We start from the raw sequence: 23,622 nt of genomic DNA, 5'->3' as shown, positions 1-23,622 counted from the left end.
ACGTTACCCATTATAAACTGCAGTCACAAACTGCCCATTTGTTCAGGACAATGTCACCACCACGTTCGACAGGTAAAACGTTATTCATATTCACGAGTGGCTTGGTTGGAAGTTGTCCAGGGAAATGTTTACTGAAAGGGAGGCAATGTATTGCAACATTTCAATGATAGACTTGTTGATTTCGCGGTATTGGCATTTACGCCGCGTATGTCGCACTGGTCTAATCTTCCCGTGACCTATTTGGACACATTTGCGATTCGAGCATCCTGACATAACCAGTGATTTTCAATATACTCCGCCTCTCGATATTTTATTTTGTATACGAAGCAGGAGTATCAAAACCTGTATCTCGGGATGCGATTCGAGGAGATAAGTGACCACGTATAGTATCAGGTTCGATATTATAATTCACTCAACGCAGTGTTCCCTTTTATTGCGTTTGATTCTAGTTTAGTTTTTTCTAATTTGGAGACGATAAAGCCAAAACGTAAGTACCATATCCTAATATTGTTTTATTCCATTTCAGTGTCGGTCCGTAGGCAGCATAGTATACTGAATTTAGTTGTAAGCTAAAACAATTACCGGGTACCACTTTTTATTGAACGAGCCAGCAAATAACGTAAATCTTGCAAAGTGGTCATACGAGGATGGGGGATACAGGAATGACGTACTGAAACATTGGGGATTTGGACCCCAAAGGCCCTGACACTAGATGTCAGTATCACACCCTCTATGCGCGCGGCGAGGTGCGAGAGTGGGATTTTTGTGTTTGTTACTGACTAAGAAACGACTGAGAGGGCCGAGTTAACTGTCCAAGTCCAAGGCGCAAAAATTGACGCTGTGCGCAAAGATTCAAGTCATACTGTAAAGTGCATGGAATAGCCCCGGGGCGGGAAGACACATTTCATTGTTGATTACGGCTATGCGGGACGCGCCCCAGCAGAATAAAAAATGCCGTACTCTCTCTCCATAGCCATTTACACCGGTCCAGGCACGTATCGGTTCGTTTGTAGTGACTAGTGTGACATATATATTCGTCATTCTTTCATAATGTTATCGTTTGCAACGCCGGGTAAATCCCATCTCACTAATTTTAACTTATGTTGTGTTAATACTTCTTGAAGTGTTATTTCTTTGTATAGAGCCTCCTAGGTTTTATCAATTAGGTCATTTTCGTGGTATTCATGTCACTTCAGGAGTCTGTGGGCCAATCAAAACATATTATTGTAGAGGCGTTATTGATTAAGAAATGAAGAGGAAGTGTGAACTCAGACTTGACTCCCGCTTGGACTTTGGAATCTCATTAAAAGAAACACAAAACATGTTTTGCTCTGGATTTTAATTCCACACACGAATCCCCCACCTTTGAATTTGTGTCGACTAATCATGGAAACATCGGTTAAGAGCCGTTTCGTTCAGACTTGCTCGACAAGATGCCCGATAGCCGGGTCCGATAACAGCTCGACGTTCTTGCAGCCTATATACATCTAGAAAGTCAGAGCGGCTCCTGGCCGAGTTGCAGAATCTGATATACATTTAAGCAAATTTTTTTAGGCCTATATCCCGTGTCCGTCCAGTGGCCATTCATTACTAAAATGTCATTATCAAGGAAGACATTCAGATGTTGGCACAACATTCGTGCACAGAAGGTCTGCCAGTTAATAACCGAGGTCCACGGATGAGGGGCTAGACCTATTTAATTCAGGTTGCGATACACTCAGTCGTCCTTTAATAGTAGTGGTCCGCAAATTAACCCGCCCGTGCATCTCTCGCAACGTTTAATGCGTATACTTTACATTGGAATTAGTCTTTGTAATTGTGGAATATTGTATTTTTCTATTGAAACAGAAACGAAAGTTTATTACCAAGGAAGCACATCAGTTAATCTGTCATCAAACGGTAGCAGGTCACCAACAGGGGAAGATGGCGACAAAAGGCAAAGAGCAACCCGCCGGTAAGATGTCAGATGAACAAGCTATACATGGAAAGATTGCGCAGGGACACAGTGAGAGCTGCATGGTTGACCCGAGCACTGATTGCGTGGGTGAAATGAAACCGCGCCCAGTGTTTTTGAAACGGCCGTAGTATTTCATGTCACGGTCAGAATTTTAAAAAAAACCTCGCGTGGTTCACCGACTAATCTACGGTGGCTGGGAAAGGACATCACATGATTTATTTTGTTTCAGCATAAAAATTTTTTTTTCAGCGTGAAATTTTTTTTTCATGAAAAACTCGATCGATGGACTTATTATCTCGATCGATCGAGATATTATCTCGGGCGATCGAGTTAATTATCTCGGGCGATCGAGATATTATCTCGGGCGATCGAGTTAATTATCTCCGGCGATCGAGATATTATCTCGGGCGATCGAGATATTATCTCGGGCGATCGAGTTATTTATCTCGAGCGATCGAGTTACGAAATCGAGGCCATTCAACACTCAAACCGAGACTGCAATTTTAACCACTCAATTTACGTACATTTCACTTTTGGGGAAGCAAAATACTATAGAGCAATGGTACGTATTTGTGTAGTGTGCCCAGATACCTTTAGAATCTGAGGAATTTCTAAAGGAAAAAAAACATACAATTACCACAACAACATTTGGAATACCTCACCATTTCATGGCACTGTCCAGCTCAAGCGGATACGATAAATGCAACTCAGCTGAGCGCCAGGCCTATGGGCCTCTTGTTGGATCCAGTTTTGCCCCTCACGGAGTTTTGATTTTCCATCGACGACCTCCACTAGTTTCTTTTTTATTTCTCTATCTTAAGATGTGAAGTGACCGTCTCGAAATTATGGGACAGAGTTCAAATAACGTTTTAAACCCTCTGCAGTAACACAAGTCACGTTCTGTTTTTCAGCAACCTCGACCGCAGGTTGGAAAGTGCGCGAATTTCAAACTTTAGTGGTCTAAAGTTTACCCAGAACGATATTGGGTAACATTTAGTCTTACCCAGGTTGGTCCTGGGTAAACTTAACGCTTACCTAGGACGACATCTACCGATTCGGCGATAGTAGTACCATCAATAATGGCAGGGAAAAGCCATCCTTAGCCGTAATTGTGTAGGGCTTGTTGCTGATAATGCTGGATGGATACTACTACAAAACAATCGGGGAAAAAAGTTGTGTGATAGAAATTATTTTTTTTTTATGCACAATAACTGTACGAACAACATGAGAACAGAATAGCTTACGCGTATCTATTTAATAAAACAGTAATGTTCTGATTACATTTTATCTGTTGTTAAATATTATTAATCCGCCATGTTTTAGTGGGACAACACAATGGGCTCCAAAAACGATTGAATGACTAACATGACTAGTATGTATAGCCGGCTCCACTAAGTAAATGTCCATGATATGTCACATCGCTTTTGGACCGCTGTGCCGGGCCGAAAATTATTTGGCATACCAGTATTACTTCAAAATTTGGTTTCTCTTAATCGAATCTTTGGACCAGCGAGGATTTTAGATTGAAGAAAAACAGTTGCCGGGTTACCCATTAAAATATTTACAGTAGTGGTTGTAATGTGCAATGCGCTAGATTTATGCATGCCGTTCAGCTTTAAGGACCAAGCAAGTTCCCGTCCCATAACATGTACCCTTAACGACTGAGTAGCCATACAGATCATGTCGGACTCAAAAATCGTGTAGAGCACAGAGGGCTTTGGGCTGCGCCGTCTGCGAGAAATACATCTGCAAAGCGCGAAGAACCTAGCACGCGTTAATCAAAAAGTGTATCAATGACAGCTTTGAGTGTTATGTTAGGTTTCTAGCCTCATCTGGATCATTTGGCATCGCAAGACCACGTTCGTTCATAAGTAAGCAGCAAAGATCATACATGTCCTTGTAACATGTAAATTGAGACTTGAAGGAACACTCTCCCCGGCAAAGCTCGATCTTCATTTCATCAACATCGCAAAGGCCGTCTTCAGCATCAAACAGCTCTGGCACGAAGTACATTATAAAAGGTCGTCCGTGTTGGAGATTGGTATTGTTGTACTTTCTGATTCTGTATGCGTTCCAAAGCATGCAGACTTCGTCCAACTCCTCCTGAAAATACAGAAAGCTATGATTGCTAAAACAGAGACCGCCTACTTGAGAAATGTAAAAATAACACGTAAATTACTTTGTCAATATAATATATGTAGATTACTTTGTCTAGTAGTGCCGGATGCCTTGGCCGTTAAACCAAAAACACGCCCAATAAGCGACCCTAGGGCCAAACATAGTGTGAAAATGCTATCTCAAATTCATTCAGTTTGCATGTATGGCCAGCCCTTTTCATTCAATTTATGGTCATTGCCAATTTTTCAGTAACCAACAAAACCTTGCCAAAGTGGGATGGACATTCTGATCCGTCCGATTTTACAGTAATGTTATATCTATACTGAGACAAGACCACTAATGAATATTCATAGGTTGGAGGGTCGAGGCCTATCAATTAGACGAGTGCATGTTTTTTACTCTCAAGTACATATTTGGAGAGGTATTGAAAAAATATTTGCTGTGGCAAGTCTACAGATATAAAGAAATTATTTGATGAAAAAATTTATTTCGATTTTGCTAATTGGGTAATAGGGGGCGTGTTTTGAGTTTTTTCTGCCAGTTGGCTGAAAACAGTGGAAATATCAAAGTCTGTCTAATTTGTCGATTATAAAAAAATTTCCGTGGTCAATCACCAATTTCCATCGCACCAGTTACTCGCAAGACTAACCCGTATATCATATCCGAATTTCAGTTTCACTACTTGACGCGTTCTTTGATGCGTCGCGGTCAAACATTGACAATTTAACTGCTAAAAGGCTTAAAAATCAATTGTGGTCTTGTCTCTACTATAATGCGCGTTGTGGCCGCTAAATAGGAGGCGATTTTTGTTTCAAAATTGGGCCTCGAAAATGCGTCGAATTCTTGCAACTTTTGGTTTCGTAGGTGTGGATCATAAGTAAGAGTGTCACTGAGGGTGTCATACGTCGAATATCTTGGTGGTTTTGGAATAAATAACAACTTTTCAGAGAGCACGTCGACTGGAGAGCTCCGCTCATTCTCAAAAGCATACACAAACTTCACGCATATTCTCCCTGCCACATCAGTATTAGCTTCCAGCACGTATGTAGTGCTATACAACCTGGTCCATGGTGCAGGGTATTAGCAGGGAGATTAATGATTAACCTGTTCTATTTTAGTTCTATTCGAGAAACACTGACCTGAGTGATAAGGCAAATTCTGCTGAGTGGCCTACCGGAACATGCAGTCAGGGTATCAATAAACAGTTATGCCAGGATGGACAAAATATGTACAGTGGCCAGCGCTTGCTCTTTGTTTTATTCTTTACTGACTGATGTTGTCAGTTTGAATTGCGTTCTGCATCTCTCCATGCGCCTGGCTTTGGTCCGACAGTGGCATTGGGTACGGGAGTGGGTAGGTGATATGCCTAATATGTGAGGGTCTTATTTGGAACAGGACCTGCTGTCACTGGTCTCAATGCATTGTGCAAAATAGCGTACTCCAATCAATCTATTGGGGGTTGCATGTAGATAGCATCAGCAATAAGTCCCTAAATGCAGTTAATTTCGTGTTTAACCTTTAATAAAACTTCAGTAACGTTAGAAATTTAATGTAGCTCAATCATCGTGCCCATTTAACTAATGTATATTACATTTCAACTTTGCCCGCTCCATGGGTATATGCTAGTATATATAATGTCGTTACCTGTATCAGATTCATTGAAGCAAAATCGTACCAACTCCTGGTCTTTCTTGTCGCCACTGAAATGGCCTTTTCCTTCCAATATTCCTTAAATAAGGCAATCCAATATTCAGCATTTTGCTTTCGCAGTATACCCCAAAATGACTCTATACGCTGATTTGCAGTACTTTTTCCGTACTGAAAATTGCGTTCATCGTTCCCGTTGTTGTTCTCTCGAAGAAACGTTTGCATGTGTTCTATATGTCCATTTTCCGTTCCACGGTCGGCTCGAATGATTTTCGGGCAACCCTTGTGATCTTCAAGTGTCTTGATGAAGTAACCGCCTATGACGGCGGGCGGGGGATCACTGTTCGTCTTGTATGCTTCAAGCCACAAAATGTGCCTTGAAAACCCGTCAACACAGCCATGTATACAGATACCAAATGGCTTTAGTTTATCATAGCCATCAAGGTGCCACACATAATTGGACCCCTTTACACGATATCTTCTTCTCACAAGTCTCCAACGCCTTCTCAGTTCAACACCCTCTGGGTCAAGATGCTTCAGAATTATTTTGACAGCTTCATTGCTGACCACTAATCGATTGGTAATGCATTTCAAGTGCATAAATCTGTAGCCAAGAAGCTGTCCCGATTTAGCTAGCTCTCCGCTCACGAAGTCGACAACATCATTTAAATCGGAAAATGTCTTCCGCCTGTACAAACGTAGCCGTGAAAGAACTCTACGTAATTGCCGTTCGCTTACATTATAATCGAATCTCTGAGCGAGAACAGAGCACATTTCAGCTTGACTAAGCCCGAGATGGAACAGACTTTTCACGGTGTCATCCATGTTGAATGTTAAACGGCCTCGATTTCGTAACTCGATCGCCCGAGATAATATCTCGATCGCCCGAGATAAATAACTCGATCGCCCGAGATAATATCTCGATCGCCTGAGATAATATCTCGATCACCCGAGATAATTAACTCGATCGCCTGAGATGATATCTCGATCGATCGAGATAATAAGTCCATCGATCGAGATATTTCATGAAAAAAAAAAATTTATGCTGAAAAAAAATAAATCATGTGATGTCCTTTCCCAGCCACCGTACTAATCAATACATGTATTCTGAATTAAAGATAATGTAAAGTTTGCGAAAAGATTGCATGTGCCTTTATTGTTTATATACTCTTGGATATAATATTCGGATCGTCTTCCCGTGATCTCTGCAACCATTAACGTGATATAGGATCGCGTATACTGCCCATGAGGCCAAATCTTAACCTCTCTCTTCGAGGAAGGTTAGGCGGAATGGGAATCAAATGTCTTTCTGAAACCTTAAGTTCCCCTGCTTGCGGCTTTGTCAGTTGCATTGTCACAGCCTTACTCTCTTCCAGAGCCGAACCAGCAGCACACAAAGCGGGACAAAGCATTAGTGTTTGAACTGATGAACGGAATTACAGATCAAAGTTTCATGAAGATCAAGTTTTACCTTACGAATAATCCGATAGCAGAAAGAGACCTACAAGATATGAATTCCCCGAGTGATTTCATGAGCTTATGGCAACTTCTGCTGCAGTAAGTCATATTGAAGACGCCAACGATTTCATACATGTATAGACGTTAAATTTCTGGTCGAATCTAGTATAAGGAACCAAGAACAGTATTAACATCCAATCCCGACTTCCATCCGATCGGTTTACGCACACTGTTGCAGTGACATTTGGGCGAATGTGGTGACATACGAGTCAGCGCTAACCTTTTAAGTTACCACAAGTTTTGTCTAGACTCCTTGGGCAGCCCAGTTTTGCCAAACTCGAAATAAATGATCCCAAGTCCTTTAGTAGGCCCCAACATTTTCAATGTACAATGTAGGTTAATTGCGTTTATTTTATCTTTGCAGGAAACGTGTTATACGCCCTGGGAATTATGAGCTGATCAAAGAATGCTTCGAGATGATAAAAGAAGAAAATCTTCTTCGGATAGTAGAAAAATACGAAGAAAGCTTTACCCCGGACTGCCCTACATGTAAGTGCGCCTGCGAGAAATCGGCGGCACGCCCCTTTTTTCGGCGTTGTTCGTCAGTCCAGCAGTCGAACAAAGCCGAGAAATCGGCATGGTAAAAAAGAGCTCCCTTTCCATCTTTGTTAGGTTACAGGGGCTTCTAATTCGGTTCATATACACGCTATTGCACTTTTCCATTGACCAATTCGATTTTCTGTTTTGTGTGGACTGCACTACAGAATCAGGCCTATGTAAACCTGGCTGTCGTCTCTTAATTGATCCTATCCTGAGCTCGAGATTAGGCTTTTTTATTCCTTCGTCATATACAAATATCGAGAGGCGGATGATATTGAAAACAACTGGCGCCAGGATGAAATATCCAGAGGCGGAGTACAGTAGTTGTTCGCATATCTCACCGTCTGACCCAGGCCTGATTTGAATAATGTTCAGCGAAGTTGTCAATTTTTCTCTTAAACTAGCGGGTTCAAGATTAATCACCCTTCGACTGGGATCATTTACGCAGCAACATTTCATCTGTATTCAACGGTTGCAACGCACAACCCATTTCTAAGGGCAGCTTTGATTTTGCGTTTGTACGTGCTGGATGGTCAATTGACCTCATATACCGATAGGTCTCGTTTCGAGTCCAAACGTGTTTTTCCCCGGGATCTTGTTCTCCAAAACAAGATAATTTCGACTAAACATGTTGCATTCCTGTCACTTCCAGATGTCAAGCGTTCAATATCACCTCCAAAGATGGTGTCAAGAGACAGAAGGACGTCACCAACAGTGCCAGCAGCGGGACCAGCCAAAGCAATGGAGCAGGCGGACGCAAAGATTTCTGTAAGTAAACCAGAAGTCAAAAGTATACACGGATACATCTACGTGTCTCGAAAGCGAGTTTCTATTGATCTTACCCACTCCACAGCTAGACCATATACATAGGGAGCGCCAGGGGACAGGATGCGACGCCAACAACCCCCCCCCCCTAAATACTCCCTATATGCAGTCCATTTCGTAATCCTGATCGCGACAAGACGACGCCGGTCCAAAAGTCCACTGCATCCGGAGTGTATCCCCATTTGGTTGAAGTCAAGTTACAATTTAAGAAGAAAAGCTCTCGAGCTAAAATACATTTTAAAAATTGCCTTTGTCTAGCCCACGTATTCTTTCAGAAATCAACTTACTGTTTGGGGTGGTACACTCCAAATGCAGTGGCGACTCTTAAAACACTTTCAGGGCCATCTGATCGACGTATTTTCCACCGCCAAAACTCGCCCCAGCCGCTCATCAGTTCTCCAAAGGCAAAACAAACGCCACCTTTAAAGCTACGGATTGATTTTAAGCTACTCGTCCTTGTCTTCAAGTGTTTGCACAACATATGTCACCATTTTATCTAAAACTTGAATTTTATACTCCAACCAGATCACTACGGTCTTCAGACTCCCTGAAGCTGGCAGTACCACGCACTAGGCGTACCATTGGAGATCGTTCCTTCTCAGTTGCAGCCCCAAGGTTCTGGAACGATCTCCCTCTGGCAATAAAATCTGCCAGCTCGCTGCCAGCTTTCAGGAACAGTCTGAAGACCCACCTTTCCAAATCATTTTATTTTGGAAGTGACCATTTGGCAAGCCCGGCTTACTAAACAGCGCCTTTTTTCTGCCCTTGATGGAGAGCCGAACTCATGCATATTCAACCATCCCGGAGCTCATTATCATTCGTGGCAACACGGTCAGCAACACTGGAGTTACAGTGAAACGCCTTTAGAAATGCACACTAATGCATTTAACATGCTTATCAGTTAAATCACGTTTATGACTTTTTTGTAAATCCATACAGTCATGTACATGTACATGCTTCTTCATGAATTATTGACCAAAACCCGAGTTTAGTAACAGAAATTGAATCAAGAGCGGGAAGTCGGCCATTGTTAAATATGCGCATATAAATTCGAATATGACGTAACTGCTCTCTGATTGGCCAACATGTTGTAACCTCTCCGGCTCGCCAAAGAGGGTAGTATTTTTGCCCTCTTTGGCAAACCCGGCTTGCCGAACAGAGTTGATTTTTAATGCTGTTTGGCAAGCGGCTCTCCAAGCAGGGCAAAAAAAGATGCCTGTTCGGCGAGCCGCTTGCCAAATAGACCCGGCCTTTTATAATATGTATTAATACCTTTTACGTAATGTTTTTAAGTAATGTATCTAGGCCTATTTATTTTATCTCTGTGAGGCGCCGCGATATATACATGAGCGGCGCCATACAAATATCGTTTTATTATTATTATTATTATTAAAGGAACTGGCTAATTTAACGAATTTACACCAGTTGTAAAGAGATTCTGATTTCGGGATTTTTAAAGGATGCCCCACCCAAACTCAAACAGCCTGTAGTGTCCGGCTATCAAATCTCGCTTCATTTCAGGTCGAAGTAGAAGAAGGTGACAACACTGGGAAGGGCGTTGGTTTGAACCAAATACCCGGACACTCCGAAAAGGAAAGGCCAGGGAAGACGATTGAAGGAAACACGAGTGATAGAAGAAGCCTTCATTTCAATGAAAAACAATCTGAGCTATTGAAACAATTAGGACTTTCCGAGTATTTCCCAAACAAGCTGTCCTTGCAAAATCTGATGTGTAAACCAATTCCTAGGGAAGAGAACGGGTACTGTATCAAAGAATTAGCGTGGGTAATGTTGCGTAGGCTGGTTATGATTAACTACAATGGGCGTGACTGCGAGTTACCAATGCAAGGGTCGTCTGAGCAGGGAAACGAGTCATTCGAAGATTCTTCAGACGATTTTTCGCGATTTTTAGACACACTTGATTATGGTTCACCAAAGTGTGACAGTGTTCAGGAGAACCTACATCCGATGGATGTGTTCCTGACCTTGTTTTCATGTTGTGACCTGCTACTCAGACAGACACTGGTACAGAAGATGTACATGTGTCGTTTGGCTATACCATTTCTTATACAAGATGCTGTCAGTGGCATCTTTCAGATTTGTCTCTGGAGCATGAGAACCATTGTTACTGAATGGCGCGAATCGCCAAAGAGTGTCAAAGAAGCTTCCATCGTGAATTACCCACTGGATATCGTTTCATTCATCAAAATGAAAGAACCATCCATTTTGAAGTCAAAACTGATGAATGACGTCATCAGTGACCAGAGCCATCCGACTTTCTTCCATGGTGATTGCATTGGTGGAAGGCGTAAACGACAGTTGGCCACTGGCATGGTCGAGGCTGCGTGGAGTCTTCCATCAGAGAAATCTGACAGCTTCGCACAAAAGCCAACCATGTTTCTCAATCTGAGAGGTAATTCCATTGAAAAACGCAAACAACTGCGGATGTTGGCAACTATATCGTCAGCAGTCGTTGTTCTCATTGAGTTTGCAGACTTGCTAGATGACGATGCCCTCAAGACACTCAAAAGTATTCACGGGACAAATAACCAAGTCATGTTGGTAGTAACGTGCACACAGGCAAATATTCCCGAAAGAACCAAGATGCAGAAAACCTTTCTTGAATACAATACCGAAACAAATAGCCAGTTGAAACCGCGCAACGTGGTATTATGCTTCCACAAGGGAAATCCCCGAAGCTGCAGCGAAATCACGCGTGATATAAGGTCAAGGATCACACAGATTCTTATGACCGCAGGTCAGAGAACCCTTGAGGGAGTTTGTTCTCTTGTGAAGAAGCAAGGTATTTCCATTGATGAGGACGACACTGACTGCCAGCGGGGAAAGGCTCTTGCTGAAAAGATAACATATCTGATGAAAGATAGATCACTCAAGGACTGTAAAGAGGAGATGCTGCCCCTGCAGGGAAAGCTTTGGTTGAAGTGGAGTGAGCATCAACGCAAGCAGCTACGATCAGGCACCAAGACGAATCCTTCAACTTTCAACGAGAAACTTCGCCTGCAAGACGAGAAGGCAAAATATCGCATGAAGCAACTCGAGCGCTTCAAATACAGACATGAGTTGATGCAACAGTTCACTGAGAGTCTTCATGACAACATTGATAACCTCAAAACGGTGTCCTTCCTTTTACAATGGCTGCGTCTCTACTTCGACAGCAGGTCAAGGGAAACCCTGCCAGCATTGAGACAGCAATACTTGGAGTGCTGGACCCGTTTCCGTGTAGTGAAGGGGAAAGATGACCGAGCAGCCGACCTAGATCAACTAAAGCAAGATATAGACGTTGCCGGACAAAACCTCCTTGATGCCTCCTTTGGACTCGAGCACCTTCTGCGAGAGGCTGGCCAGATCTACGAAGCAGCCTTTGAAACAGCTGAAAAGCAGAGTCAAGATGTTCGCAACCGCCTACCAAATTATCCAGTGATGGCGGCTAAGTTGTTACTTCAAGGACAGCCGATAGAGATAATGGATGGCAATGCATCTGTTGTACCACTTTGCTGGATAAAGGCAATCTTCAGAAGTTTGAGGGAAGTTGCTGGCAACAAGAAAATCTTTGTTATTTCAGTTCTTGGAGTTCAGAGCTCTGGTAAGTCAACGCTCCTCAACACAATGTTCGGTCTCCAGTTCCCCGTCAGCGCTGGGCGGTGCACTAGGGGGCTTTACATGCAACTTTTCAGTGTTGATAGGAATCTACCATACGATTACATAATGGTGATAGACACAGAGGGACTGCGAGCCCCAGAACTTGGTACAGATGATTACAACCACGACAACGAGCTAGCAACATTGGTCATAGGATTGGGAGATGTCACAATCCTGAACATAAAGGGTGAGAACATTGCTGAGATGAAGGATGTGCTACAAATAGCAGTCCATGCCTTCCTCCGAATGAAGATCGTAAATAGGAACATCAAACTGCAACAGTCCTGCATCTTTACTCACCAGAACGTCGCTGGGGTTGCAGCCAACGAGCAGATGATACAGGGAAGACACCAGTTGCTTGAGAGCTTGGACGAAATGGCCAAACAAGCTGCCATTCAGGAAAATATCACTGATGTTATGACCTTCAAGAAGGTCATAGACTTCCATGAGGAAAAGCATGTCTGGTATTTTTCTGACCTCTGGCAAGGTGATCCACCGATGGCTCCGACCAATCCTGGCTATAGCAAGAGGGTTCAAGAGGTCAGGGATTGCATCATGAATGATATAGCTCTGAAGAAAGAGAGGTTCCTAACATTCGATGACATGGAGACTCACATTGAAGATCTTTGGAATGGAATTCTATCTGAAGATTTCGTCTTCACCTTCCGTAGCAGCCTTTCAATCAAGGCGTACGTCAAACTGGAAGGCTTCTTCAGAGAAATGTCGTGGCAGCTCAAGAATCATCTTACTGCTTGGCTTCAGGAAACAGCTGAGAAGAGGCTTGACGAATGTGAGAACGAAGAAAACCTGAGAGAGAAATGCATTGTTATGGTTGCCGATATGGAGAGCATTTGCCATGAGAAAGTTGAAGAATGTGAAAAACAACTCAATAACTACTTTGAGGAGGACAATCTGAGGTACATATCAATCCAGTGGAAAGAGGAGAAGAAGTCATCCCTGCATAGCACAGCGCAGATCTGTCTGATTGAAGGTCAAGAAGAAATCAAGAGGTTAGGAGATAACCGAAGGGCTGATCTAGGGTCTAACAGAAAAGACATCGAGCACTTGATACAGGAAAAAGCGAATGACCTCTCGAGTAGCCTGAAGGGTAGATCCATGACAGACAGTGAAATACGGGAAGACTTCGACAAAATGTGGCAAGGGGTTATGACGAACCTGAACTTGAAAAAACCGAGGGATTGTATGATGAAGATTGCTGGCGATGTAGAACAAGTACTCCGAGAAAGGTTTAGCACGGATGGAATCCATTTACGGCCAGAGCTGGCTGCTCAGCCAATCCACGAAACAGTAAATGCATACACCAGCCTTCTTGACAGTATGGTGGATATCCAGCTGACCAAAGACCACCTCAGTGTTGTGCAGAGTCCAACATTTGACCTGGGAGGCTATGAGGAAGACCCCGATGAGATCAGCAAACAACTCAGCTTTGCATGGACGACCACTGATACTATTATGAGAAAGACTGAACTGAGTCTGTCGGAAATATGCTCAAAAGACAACAAGTTTCAGCGTAGATTTGTAGAACAGATTGTCAAGCTGGTGGCTGATGGTATCGAAAGTCACAATCGGGACGCTGCAGGCACTAGTGGTCATTTCATGTTCCTACCACACTTCAAAGTGAAGCTAACTGTCCATGTATGCAGATATGCCACACAGCAGTTTGTCCATATGCAACGGACATATGAGAACGAGCACGGCCTACTCGGCAAGCTTGACAATTTCGAGAAACGTCTCTGGCATGAGTTTGAGAGTACTGTCCGTAATCGAGAAGCTGAAATCATAGCAGCGGACCTGATGGGTGCCCTGCTCAATGATGCTATTAGCAGAATGATACGAATAGATTTGCCCTTGAAAATGATCAGTCACACACGCCAATACTTCAACGACGACAAATTCTTCTTGATGACAAAGGTACTGGAAGACCTTGCAGAGAAAGATAACTTTGGTTACTACAGTTCGTTCATTCGAGATTCTGCATCCTATGCCGAACTCTGGTTTAAGCGTTTCATGGAGAAGATGTACTTTCCAAAAGACGACGAGAGAGCTTATGGAGGTCCTGACGTGGTGGCTGAGGTTGAGCAACTAGAAACCAGTGGTAAAATGGGCTGTGGAAAGGAACATACTCATGAATACCTGAAACTCCGCGAGCTCTGGGTTCGTAACATCTTCCTGATTTTTGAAAATGCATTCGATGCTACACTCACCTATATCCAAATCGAGGATAACCCTACCATCGAGCAGTGGATCGGTAAGTTACGTTCGTTTCAGCTGGGTCTCTCTGAGCAGGGCTTGTTCGATATAATCAAGTACAGGGTGACTGACTTTAAAAATCTCCATGTCGAACTGCAAAAACGCATCGAAAATATCAGGAAGAAGATACGGGAAAACATCAGGCTTACAAAAGCTAGAAGTTACAAGTGGGAGGGCCCGGAGACCCCGTTCAAAATGGTGTTTGACAAACTGTGGGGATGCAAGAAACAATGTCCTTTCTGTAATGCCCCCTGCAGGTGGCTGAGTGACCACAAACAACGTCACCAATGCATACAACACCGACCAGAAGGAATCAGTGGCCAGAAGTTGCTGCAGACGCGTGAGCTACTGACTGAAACGTGCAACTACAATGTCCAATCGACTCGCTCCTTTAGGTGCATGTGCAGGCCTTGCAGGCCTTGCAGACAACAGGGCCCCGAACCAGGTGTGGAGGTGTGGCACAAGTACCGCGACTACATTGACTACTACCCAGACTGGGAGATCGCTCCAAATCCTGTCCCAGACTCGAACGAGTACTGGATGTGGTTCATGGCAAGGTACCTTGAGAAACTGACAGGGTTTCATGGGGCAGAGGACATGCCAAAGCTAGATGAAAGATGGTATAAAATCACCAAGGTACAAGCTATCCAAAGCCTCCACAAGTACAAACATTGAATCGGAGGTAATAAACTGAATTGGACAATCTGTGCCTGTATGTGTGGCTGGTCGTTAGGCTGACCATGCCCTGTTTCCATACAAACTACAGGTATATGGCACCAACAATTCATTACAATGATTCCCCGGAAGATTTATGGCTGAAATCCACGAAGTCAAGTAAAATGCTCCCTGGCATAGTACTCAAGAAAACTTAAACAGGTGCGGATCCAAGGGGGGGGGGGGGGGGGGGGGGGTCCGCCCATCCGCCCATTGTCTCCAAATATGTTTGCCGCATCGTTCAAATGCGCAATTTATATATATATATATAAATATACACCTTCGGTGTCGAAAGACCAGTTACTATTACCACGCCCTGCATGCACCGCTGTGCGACTGGTTAGGTTTGCATCTATATACGTGCTCCTATAATACATTTTATGAGCTCATCTGTACAGTGTCCTCTGCATGTGCATGCAGAACATTCAATTGCGACTTTTTTTCAGAAGAAAGGATTTTGTTAATTTTGCAGAATGTCTGAAGTTTTTGTCACTTTACACTTATAAAAATTTTTGTTTCAGATTCACGAAATAGCACGCTGTTTCTGTCGGTTCAACAAATAACAAAATCCGTGTTAGAAAACAATCATTTTTTTCATGAAAACGAAACACGTAAGTTGTTATCAGATACGAGGAAAACGCAACTAAACCACTTAGATCTCAAATGTTTTTCTGGGCCCCGTTCAAAACGCGCGTTTGGCAGGGGTGGGTGGGGTGGGGGGGGGGGGGGCTTGATCCGCCCCTGCTTAAAAGGCTGGTGGCTAACTGTTAAGAACAATTCAGCCTTTAAACTCAAGACAAGTTTAGCCTTGATCGTGCCGCCATTGTTTGAAAGCGCTGACACATCCACGCCAAATCCATGAAAATTTGAAAAGACATCAGTATGTCAATTATCGCATGATCATACCAACAATGAATTTTTTTTGGGTGAGGTAACAGCGTTGATTTTTATCAGCCTCGACCGATCAGGTAGGCAGACCACTTAGCGTCGACTGGGCGACAGCACACGCCGGGCAGAGTCCCTAAATCGGTTAACACATCAGGTTTTGTTCAAAAGTTTCCCTTGGTGTATCGGGCCGGTATGAGACAAGACCACGAATGAATATTCATAGGTTGGATGGTCGAGGCCTATCAATTGGACGAGTGCATGTTTTTAACTCTCAAGTACATATTTGGAGAGGTATTGAAAAAATATTTGCTGTGGCAAGTCTACAGATATAAAGAAACTATTTGATGAAAAAATTAATTTCGAATTTTGCTAATTGGGTAATAGGGGGCGTGTTTTGAGTTTTTTTCTGCCAGTTGGCTGAAAAGAGTGGAAATATCAAAGTCTGTCTAATTTGTCGATTATCAAAAAATTTCCGTGGTCAACTACCAGTTATTTTTCACCATTTACTTGCCCGACTGTCCGGAATATCATATCAAAATTTCAGATTCACAACCCCACGCAGTATTTGATGCGTCGCGGTCAAACATTGACAATTTAACTGCTAAAAAGGCTTAAAAAATCAATTGTGGTCTTGTCTCGTATTCGGGTGTTTATACTTTTTGCATGGACCTTCCTGTAATGTATCATTGTATTTCAATCCATGAAAATGTAGTGTGCTATTACAATGGTGTTTTGCTTATAGTGGTGATGTTTCATTTCGACTAATTTTCGCTTTGATTCTTTTGTTAATTTGGAAGTCAAATGCTATCTGTAATGTATCCCTATATTATTCAATCTGACGAATTAAAACGCATAGCTATAAATACCCAATGAGTGTTGATAGATTCTTTTGTTCAAAATGGCAACGGACTCTTCTATTGGATACTTTCCTCCTGGTAACCTCCAAAATCCTGGTGGGAGGGGCCAGTCACGTGATTACAATAATAACCACTAATGTAAGCAGACAGTGACCGACCCGCGTCTCAGTGCATAGTTCCGGCCTTTGCTGGCGGTACTATATGGGTTCACGGCGCAGTCATGTTGAAATTAAAAAAAACCCACTGTTCTGCGGAAAACATTCGCACTTTTTTTGAATGATAAGAAAACGTACTACTTCGAATTAATACGTTTTTGATGATAGTCTTTTATCAGAATGTTTTATAATGCGTTGTGCCCCAAGTAGGATATACAGGATCAGAATAGTGATTGTCGCTGTGAAATGGTTTGTTGTTGTACGTCTGTATTTATTTTTTGAGAACTAAAGAATGAGCGAATTGATCGCATAATTATTCACCCCGACAATCCAAACATTATCGGTAAGATTACAAATAATATTCAACACTACCAATTATTGGAGCAATTATGTACCGAAGTCCCGGGGCCGAAGTATCAACATGTTTACCTTGCAAGAGCGCCCATTACGCGAATCTGATGGTTGTGGTTTCCCGTCTGTCGCAACCTCGCTTCTATAGAGAGTTTAATGAACAAGGTTTACCTCAAGCTATTCGCGAATGTCCAAGCAGACGATAGCAATTTTCTGATTGTATATTTGCTGGGCACATAGATCTATTCGAACGCTAAACGGAATTTGATTCAAGACTAATATAAGAGATTTTTCTTCACCTAATAACATCAACCAAACACAGATTGAACAAGAATTTAATCGATTATTGATCAATGTTTGTTAGACCCGCTCTTATCGGACGACAATGTAACATCATGGTGTTAGCTCGCTTGTGATTAGAATCCAAATTACTTGTAGTGTTGATTCTGTCCTCGGGTTTCAGAGGGAATACCGCCAAACTCTGAAATCTGCATGGTCCATATCGGATGGGATTCTTGGTAGTGAAGACTCAAGAAACGAGGATAAAAAGGGCAAAACTGGGACTTTCAGCACACGATGTTCTGTTACTGACGGATTAGTTAAGCCCACCCAACGGTCAAGGTCTGTGAAAGCTGTCAGCTGACTGACTTAAGCATTCCTTTTTGGCCTTGGCTGTAGAAAGTGGTCGTGGAGATCATTACAACATTCTTGTGACCATTGGCTACTTGAGCGTATGGGAGATCGGTTGATTGATTTTGTGATGGAGGGAGCAGAGCAGAAGTCTCGCCAGGAGGTGTTGCAGTACTTGTTGAGAGCCCTCTGTCGACAGATTATCGGAAAGAAGGAGGAGGACATTGCGTTCCTTCTCTACCACTTCAACGAGAGACATGTAAGTTTGGAAGGCAATGATGTGTTACAGTAGACTTAATCCAATGAGAATGTTCTGTATGACTTTAATGGTTTGGCCTTACACACAAAACGTAACGTCGACACCGAAACAGGTCTTCTGCACACTGAATAATGTCCCAAATCTGCCGACATCAGCGCGTAACCTTTGTTCCAGTAGAAGACCCAGCCAAGATATTTGGTTGTTCCCCATATTTCAGTGTTTCCATACAATACACTGGTAGAGAGACCATAACTTTTCAGTTGGGGGAAATACGCCTCAATCTATTTTTCAGAATTCCCAAACAATGAGGGGAAACACTAAAAAATATAAACACTCAAAAACGTTAACACCGGTCTAACGCTTTAGTAGAAGTAAGCTGGATCTACGAGAATGCAAGTTATGCGCTATTGCTTAGAATAGGGCCATCATAGTCGACTCGTGAAGCAATGTGTTCATCGGGCTCGCCAGTGAGGACCGACCCCTGTGCGAGGAAATAGCCACGATCAACAAGCGGGCGCGGTACGGCCAAATCGGGGAGTGCTTGCAATATTTTTGACTCGAGTTATGATTATGATTGAATAAAACTGGATGTAAACTGGGTGTGAAGACTATACATGTCGGCAGAAGCCTCCTCACAGACCATATTTAAGGCACAGCGGCGGTACACAAAATTCGTTGTAGGCCTAATTTTTCTCCAGCTTGTGATGAAACAAGAAGACGTTGCGACGAAAGACAACCGTCCGCAAAGGAAGCAGCTTCTGGGGAGGAGAAAAGACCGGGAGAAACAGCGGAAAATTGCGTACATGCGCCTGGTCACTGTCGAGGAAGAGGACGAGAAGCTGCTTCTAGCTGATCTCTGCGAATGGCTCAATCATAAAGCCTGGCCGAGTAGGTAGGTGAGAGTCGTCTTGCATGCTATCACTGTCGTGTCATCAAAGGGGTCGTCGTCAAACGGTGTTGCGGTCCAGGACCGTGTATGTCAGAGGGAGGTTTTGTCTTTTGTGTCGCCCGGCAAAGAAGCTCCATGTAGTCTTTTGGGCATTTCCGCGAGGGAAGTTCCGTCAGACATACGGATGACAGAACATTCACTATTCAAAATCGCTATGCCTCATCCAATAGGTCGAGTATAAAACTGTCTTTGGCGACACCAACAAAACAAGAGGAGCCTTCTGGGGTGTCGTCAAGGGGATTTGTATCTGGTGTCGTAAGGTCTTAGAAGGGTGTGTTATCTTCACGGCCTTATCGTGGTGGAAATTGCTAACTTCGTGGTTTCTTGCCAGGGACGCCAGCCTGTCGTTTGTAGACGAGGAGCTGGAGACGATAGCGACGCCCATCAAGTCATTCATGTGCAGGGTTGAAAACGTAGCCAATGAAGTCAATGCATGCTGGAAAAACGTGTAAGTATGTTACAGCGCCGTCAGGTTGAGCGGATAAACGTATAGTGCTGCTAGACTCCCGAGGCAGCCCATTCTTCTTCCTATAGCAGGCCGACGATCCACTGTGTACGGAGTGTAAGGTCAGCTGGGCCCGTAGCTCGATTGAGTGGATAAACGCATTATGTCTGCAAGGTAGGCAACCATTAGAGAAAGACTGATGGAGACTAACTCTCCCACAATTCGACTCGTATCGTGTGGTGGGGAAGCCTGGCTGTAACCGGCTGTTCTGGTTTGACCTAAAGTTCTTCGTTATCCCAATTGACTTGAAGAGGCTAGGTCAGATTATATAGTCCCATTTTGTCAGAAAAGACACGCATATCTAATATTCATGAAAATATTTGCCATTCGATTCTCATGACCAAATTGCAAATACGAAAAAAGGGTGGCATTGGTAGATTTACGAAGTTGGGCCTTGCATGAAACGCATCTGTCAATATTTTACCACTTTTCTTCTTCAGAAAAGAGAAGAATCAGTCAAATATAAGAACGAAACTGGAAGAAAGCCGTCACAATCTACCCAGAGACTTCGTTTTCCGGGGGCGGAAAGTCGAACCACAAGAAAGATGCTAGCACCAGGGGAATTTGCCACTCTTTTCTCCATAGACTCCCATGCAGTCCATTTCGTCTTCCTGGTCGTTTCTCCTTCATAGGGCTGACGGTTGACGAGGCTTAATGGGGGTGAGGGGCTGGGGTTCCTCCCCAAAATACTTTGAAATCTAGATGCGATTTAGTTCAGATTGAGCATCCATCCAATGGACGAGGCTGACATTTTGCCAACCGGAGACAGAGTCACAACCAAAATACAGCCTGTACCGAGCGGCTGTAACAAGCGGCCAATAGCCCAACGACACTTCAGAGAGGCGGAGTGTGTTATACAAGGATTACATTCAATCAAAAAGACATTTAAATACTGTTAAACCCAGAGGCTTACGGCATGTAACCTACTTTCTGCTCAGTTTCTCATCCTTGACACATACATGTTTGTCATTTAGTACCGGTGTAACATCTGTGGTTGTTCCCCATGTGTCAGTGTTTCCAAACAATTTGAGGCAGCTAGAGAGACCACGACTTTTCAATAGGGGGGATACACAGAAAAACTTGTCAATCTATTTTTGAGCGTTCCCAAACAATGAGGGGAAACACTCAAAAACAGAAACACTCAAAAACATTACACCGGTGTAGAAATAGAAAATGTCCCCCTAGATAAATTGTCCGACCGTATTGTACTCAGACGGATTATGGTACATGTATATATGGTTTAAAAGAGGCCATGGTCGCCAATTGCTTGGATATTAACCCCCCCCCCCATTATCGAATTCTATCGTTCTAACCTCATCCTGAAGGGGATACGACCGACTCTGGTTTTTCATGATGTTGTAACCCAAAACATTTCAACACATCTACACTGGTACGCTGGATGTCAAGCCAACGTGCCTATCAACTTTGTGGTTGTGATGTCGTCACTATAGCTTTCGACTGTGACACCGGCACCATAGCTCAAAACTGGTTGTGACAATCGGTACTTTTTTGTCTTTGTGGTTGTGACAACAACATCACTCGGTTGTGACAATGTCTCTCTATCTTTGTGGCTGCTTCAATGCCACTATGAAACTATCCTGAAGGTTCCCGTGTAATGATCGATGTGAATAAAGACGATTATAAATGCTTTTACTGAAAAACTCATGTACTGTACAAACCTAAGGAGGCATTTACTAGTCTATTTATATTACTGTCTTTATGATTGCGACTCTATTAACAATTTTGGATGCAACAATGACTTCATGTCTTTAACGGGAATCTATATAGAAAGGGCCTGGTAGGTCAGATTAAGTTATACAAAGCCACCAATAGGGGGCTCTCTTATCACACAGTATATTGAAACTATTCCTACCTGTACCAGAGCACAAGAATCTTTATGAATATAACAGAGTCCCCTAGAAAGTCAGCAAAAGGCCACCCAACTCCTGCCTATAATTCCTTTTTATAAGGATGTGACATTGTGATTCCATCATATGGTTGTGACAAGGACTCCTTTTTGTCCTTGCTGGAATAAAAAATTGGCTGTTATCGGAGAGACAGATCCGTGTCACACCAAGGTAACAAATTAGCCAAATTCTGTACCTCTGCTTTGAGCAAACTGCTTGGGGGGGGGGGGGGGGGTAAAGCAAACATGAGGAAGGTGGTTGCAGTTTGTCGAATGTGATGAAGACACAATATGAAAGACGATCGTGCTGTTATTTACCGAAGACATTTTTTTCGAAAAAGTTTCATACACAATTCTTGATTATGAAAATTCAAACAAGGACATCATTACACATTTCAATTATCAGTATTTCGAACAATCATCATATCTGACAGAGCATTTCTTGCAAAAACATTGAACTCGGATCTCAACTTGGGATGAAACATTTGCAGGCACATCAATGTACTACATGAATACTGATGCTAAAATTACTTTCGTGTTGAAATTCAATGAGAACGTGATCTAAAATGTGACCCGCTCTACCAAAACTAGGCGCTTGTCGCATCTGAACTTGACAGGTTGATACGGACTTGTTGTTCATTTCCCTATTGTAGACCTTTTGTGAAATGTGACCAAATCAGTTTGTAACAGATTTCACAAAAGGTCTACAATAGGGAAATGAACAACAAGTCTGTATCAACCTGTCGAGTTCAGATGCGACAAGCGCCTAGTTCTGGTAGAGCGAGTCACAAATATCCTCTTTGCACTGCTCACTAAATCATCAGTTCATGTTTTTGTGAAATACTATAATATTCACCAAGCTTGCTCATATTGTACGATAGCTCTGGACTTTTCACAAATAAAGCGTCATCACAGTCAGGTTTTTCTTCTTCTTATACTTGCACAACCTCCACCAAAAATCAACCACTCGAGAGATACCCACATATGAGCAAACTAGGGTTTACAAAAACCATGTCACCTCAATATTACCTAGAATTTGGATAACTTTTAACTCAAATCAAGATGTTTTCTGTTCCTTAAGTTTTTGAGCGAGTAATCTTCCATCTTCCTCTCTGGCATCGCGCACTTTCTGGCGACTTTTCATAATTTCTTTCCTATTAGCTATCACCTGATCTCTAGCATATACAAATCCTCCCAGTCCACATGTCATAATCACAGCCCAACCAATATAAATCTTTGGAACTTTTCCCAATGCCATCATGCAGAATTTCAACCACCTTCTAACAGAAAATCACCAGCGAGTTTCTTGCTTGGAATCTGTTGACGAAGTCAGAAAATAGTTACAACACAAGTCACCGTATCTCCAATCTTGATGCCAAAGTTATTTTGACCCGAATGTAGTTACTAGTTGCTCTGCAAAATCAGTCTACTTATTCTTATCAAAGATATGCTTAGGTATATATTTCAGTTCTTTTACATCCGTCACGTCGTGTTGCTCACTTTCCCTGAACTGTCTCTCGTGGCGTTCGTCCTCGGTCGTTGTTGATTTCCACTCTATTTCTCTTCCTTCTCTCCTATACGCCTCGATATTGTAACCGACCACACCAACAACAAACGCAACAGGCCACACTATATATGTTGCATAGGTTCTTGCAAATCCCAAAATCAAAGGCCACACCATCGCAAAGCTATCATGGCAATCTTCACTGATGTCGTCTGAAAAAGATACCAATACAAGGGCTAGTAATTCACTATTCAGTTGGTTTGTAGGCCTAGTAGAGACTTATGGCATGCAGAAAGAAACTGAGATGCACTATATGGTAATCATTCAGACGTAAATAAATCGTCCTTGTCCTATAAACATTGTGGCAG

General features: G+C 42.9%; 1 protein-coding gene across 1 annotated transcript; it reads left to right on the top strand.

Annotated features, from left to right (window-relative positions):
- The first annotated feature begins 353 nt into the window (after positions 1–353).
- Positions 354–15,421, top strand: LOC135484055 (interferon-induced very large GTPase 1-like). The gene is made up of 6 exons (XM_064765137.1): positions 354–487; positions 1,849–1,954; positions 7,099–7,279; positions 7,605–7,729; positions 8,433–8,548; positions 10,127–15,421. The coding sequence occupies exons 2-6, from the start codon at positions 1,924–1,926 to the stop codon at positions 15,209–15,211; spliced, it is 5,538 nt and encodes a 1,845-aa protein (XP_064621207.1). The 5' UTR covers positions 354–487; positions 1,849–1,923; the 3' UTR covers positions 15,212–15,421.
- The last annotated feature ends 8,201 nt before the right edge of the window (positions 15,422–23,622 follow it).

This window comes from Lineus longissimus, chromosome 3 (assembly GCF_910592395.1).
Source record: "Lineus longissimus chromosome 3, tnLinLong1.2, whole genome shotgun sequence".
NCBI classification, from domain to species: domain Eukaryota; kingdom Metazoa; phylum Nemertea; class Pilidiophora; order Heteronemertea; family Lineidae; genus Lineus; species Lineus longissimus.
The sequence above is the reverse complement of the archived record's forward strand: the minus strand, read 5'-3'. Positions and strand labels throughout refer to the sequence as shown.

What these genes read in the sequence shown, in the direction of transcription:
- LOC135484055 (XM_064765137.1), top strand. Translation starts at nt 1,924, where the DNA reads ATGGCGACAAAAGGCAAAGAGCAACCCGCCG. An exon ending in AGGCAAAGAGCAACCCGCCG is followed by an intron (nt 1,955 to 7,098) that starts GTAAGATGTCAG and finishes ACTCTCTTCCAG; the next exon opens with AGCCGAACCAGCAGCACACA. An exon ending in TACCCCGGACTGCCCTACAT is followed by an intron (nt 7,730 to 8,432) that starts GTAAGTGCGCCT and finishes TGTCACTTCCAG; the next exon opens with ATGTCAAGCGTTCAATATCA.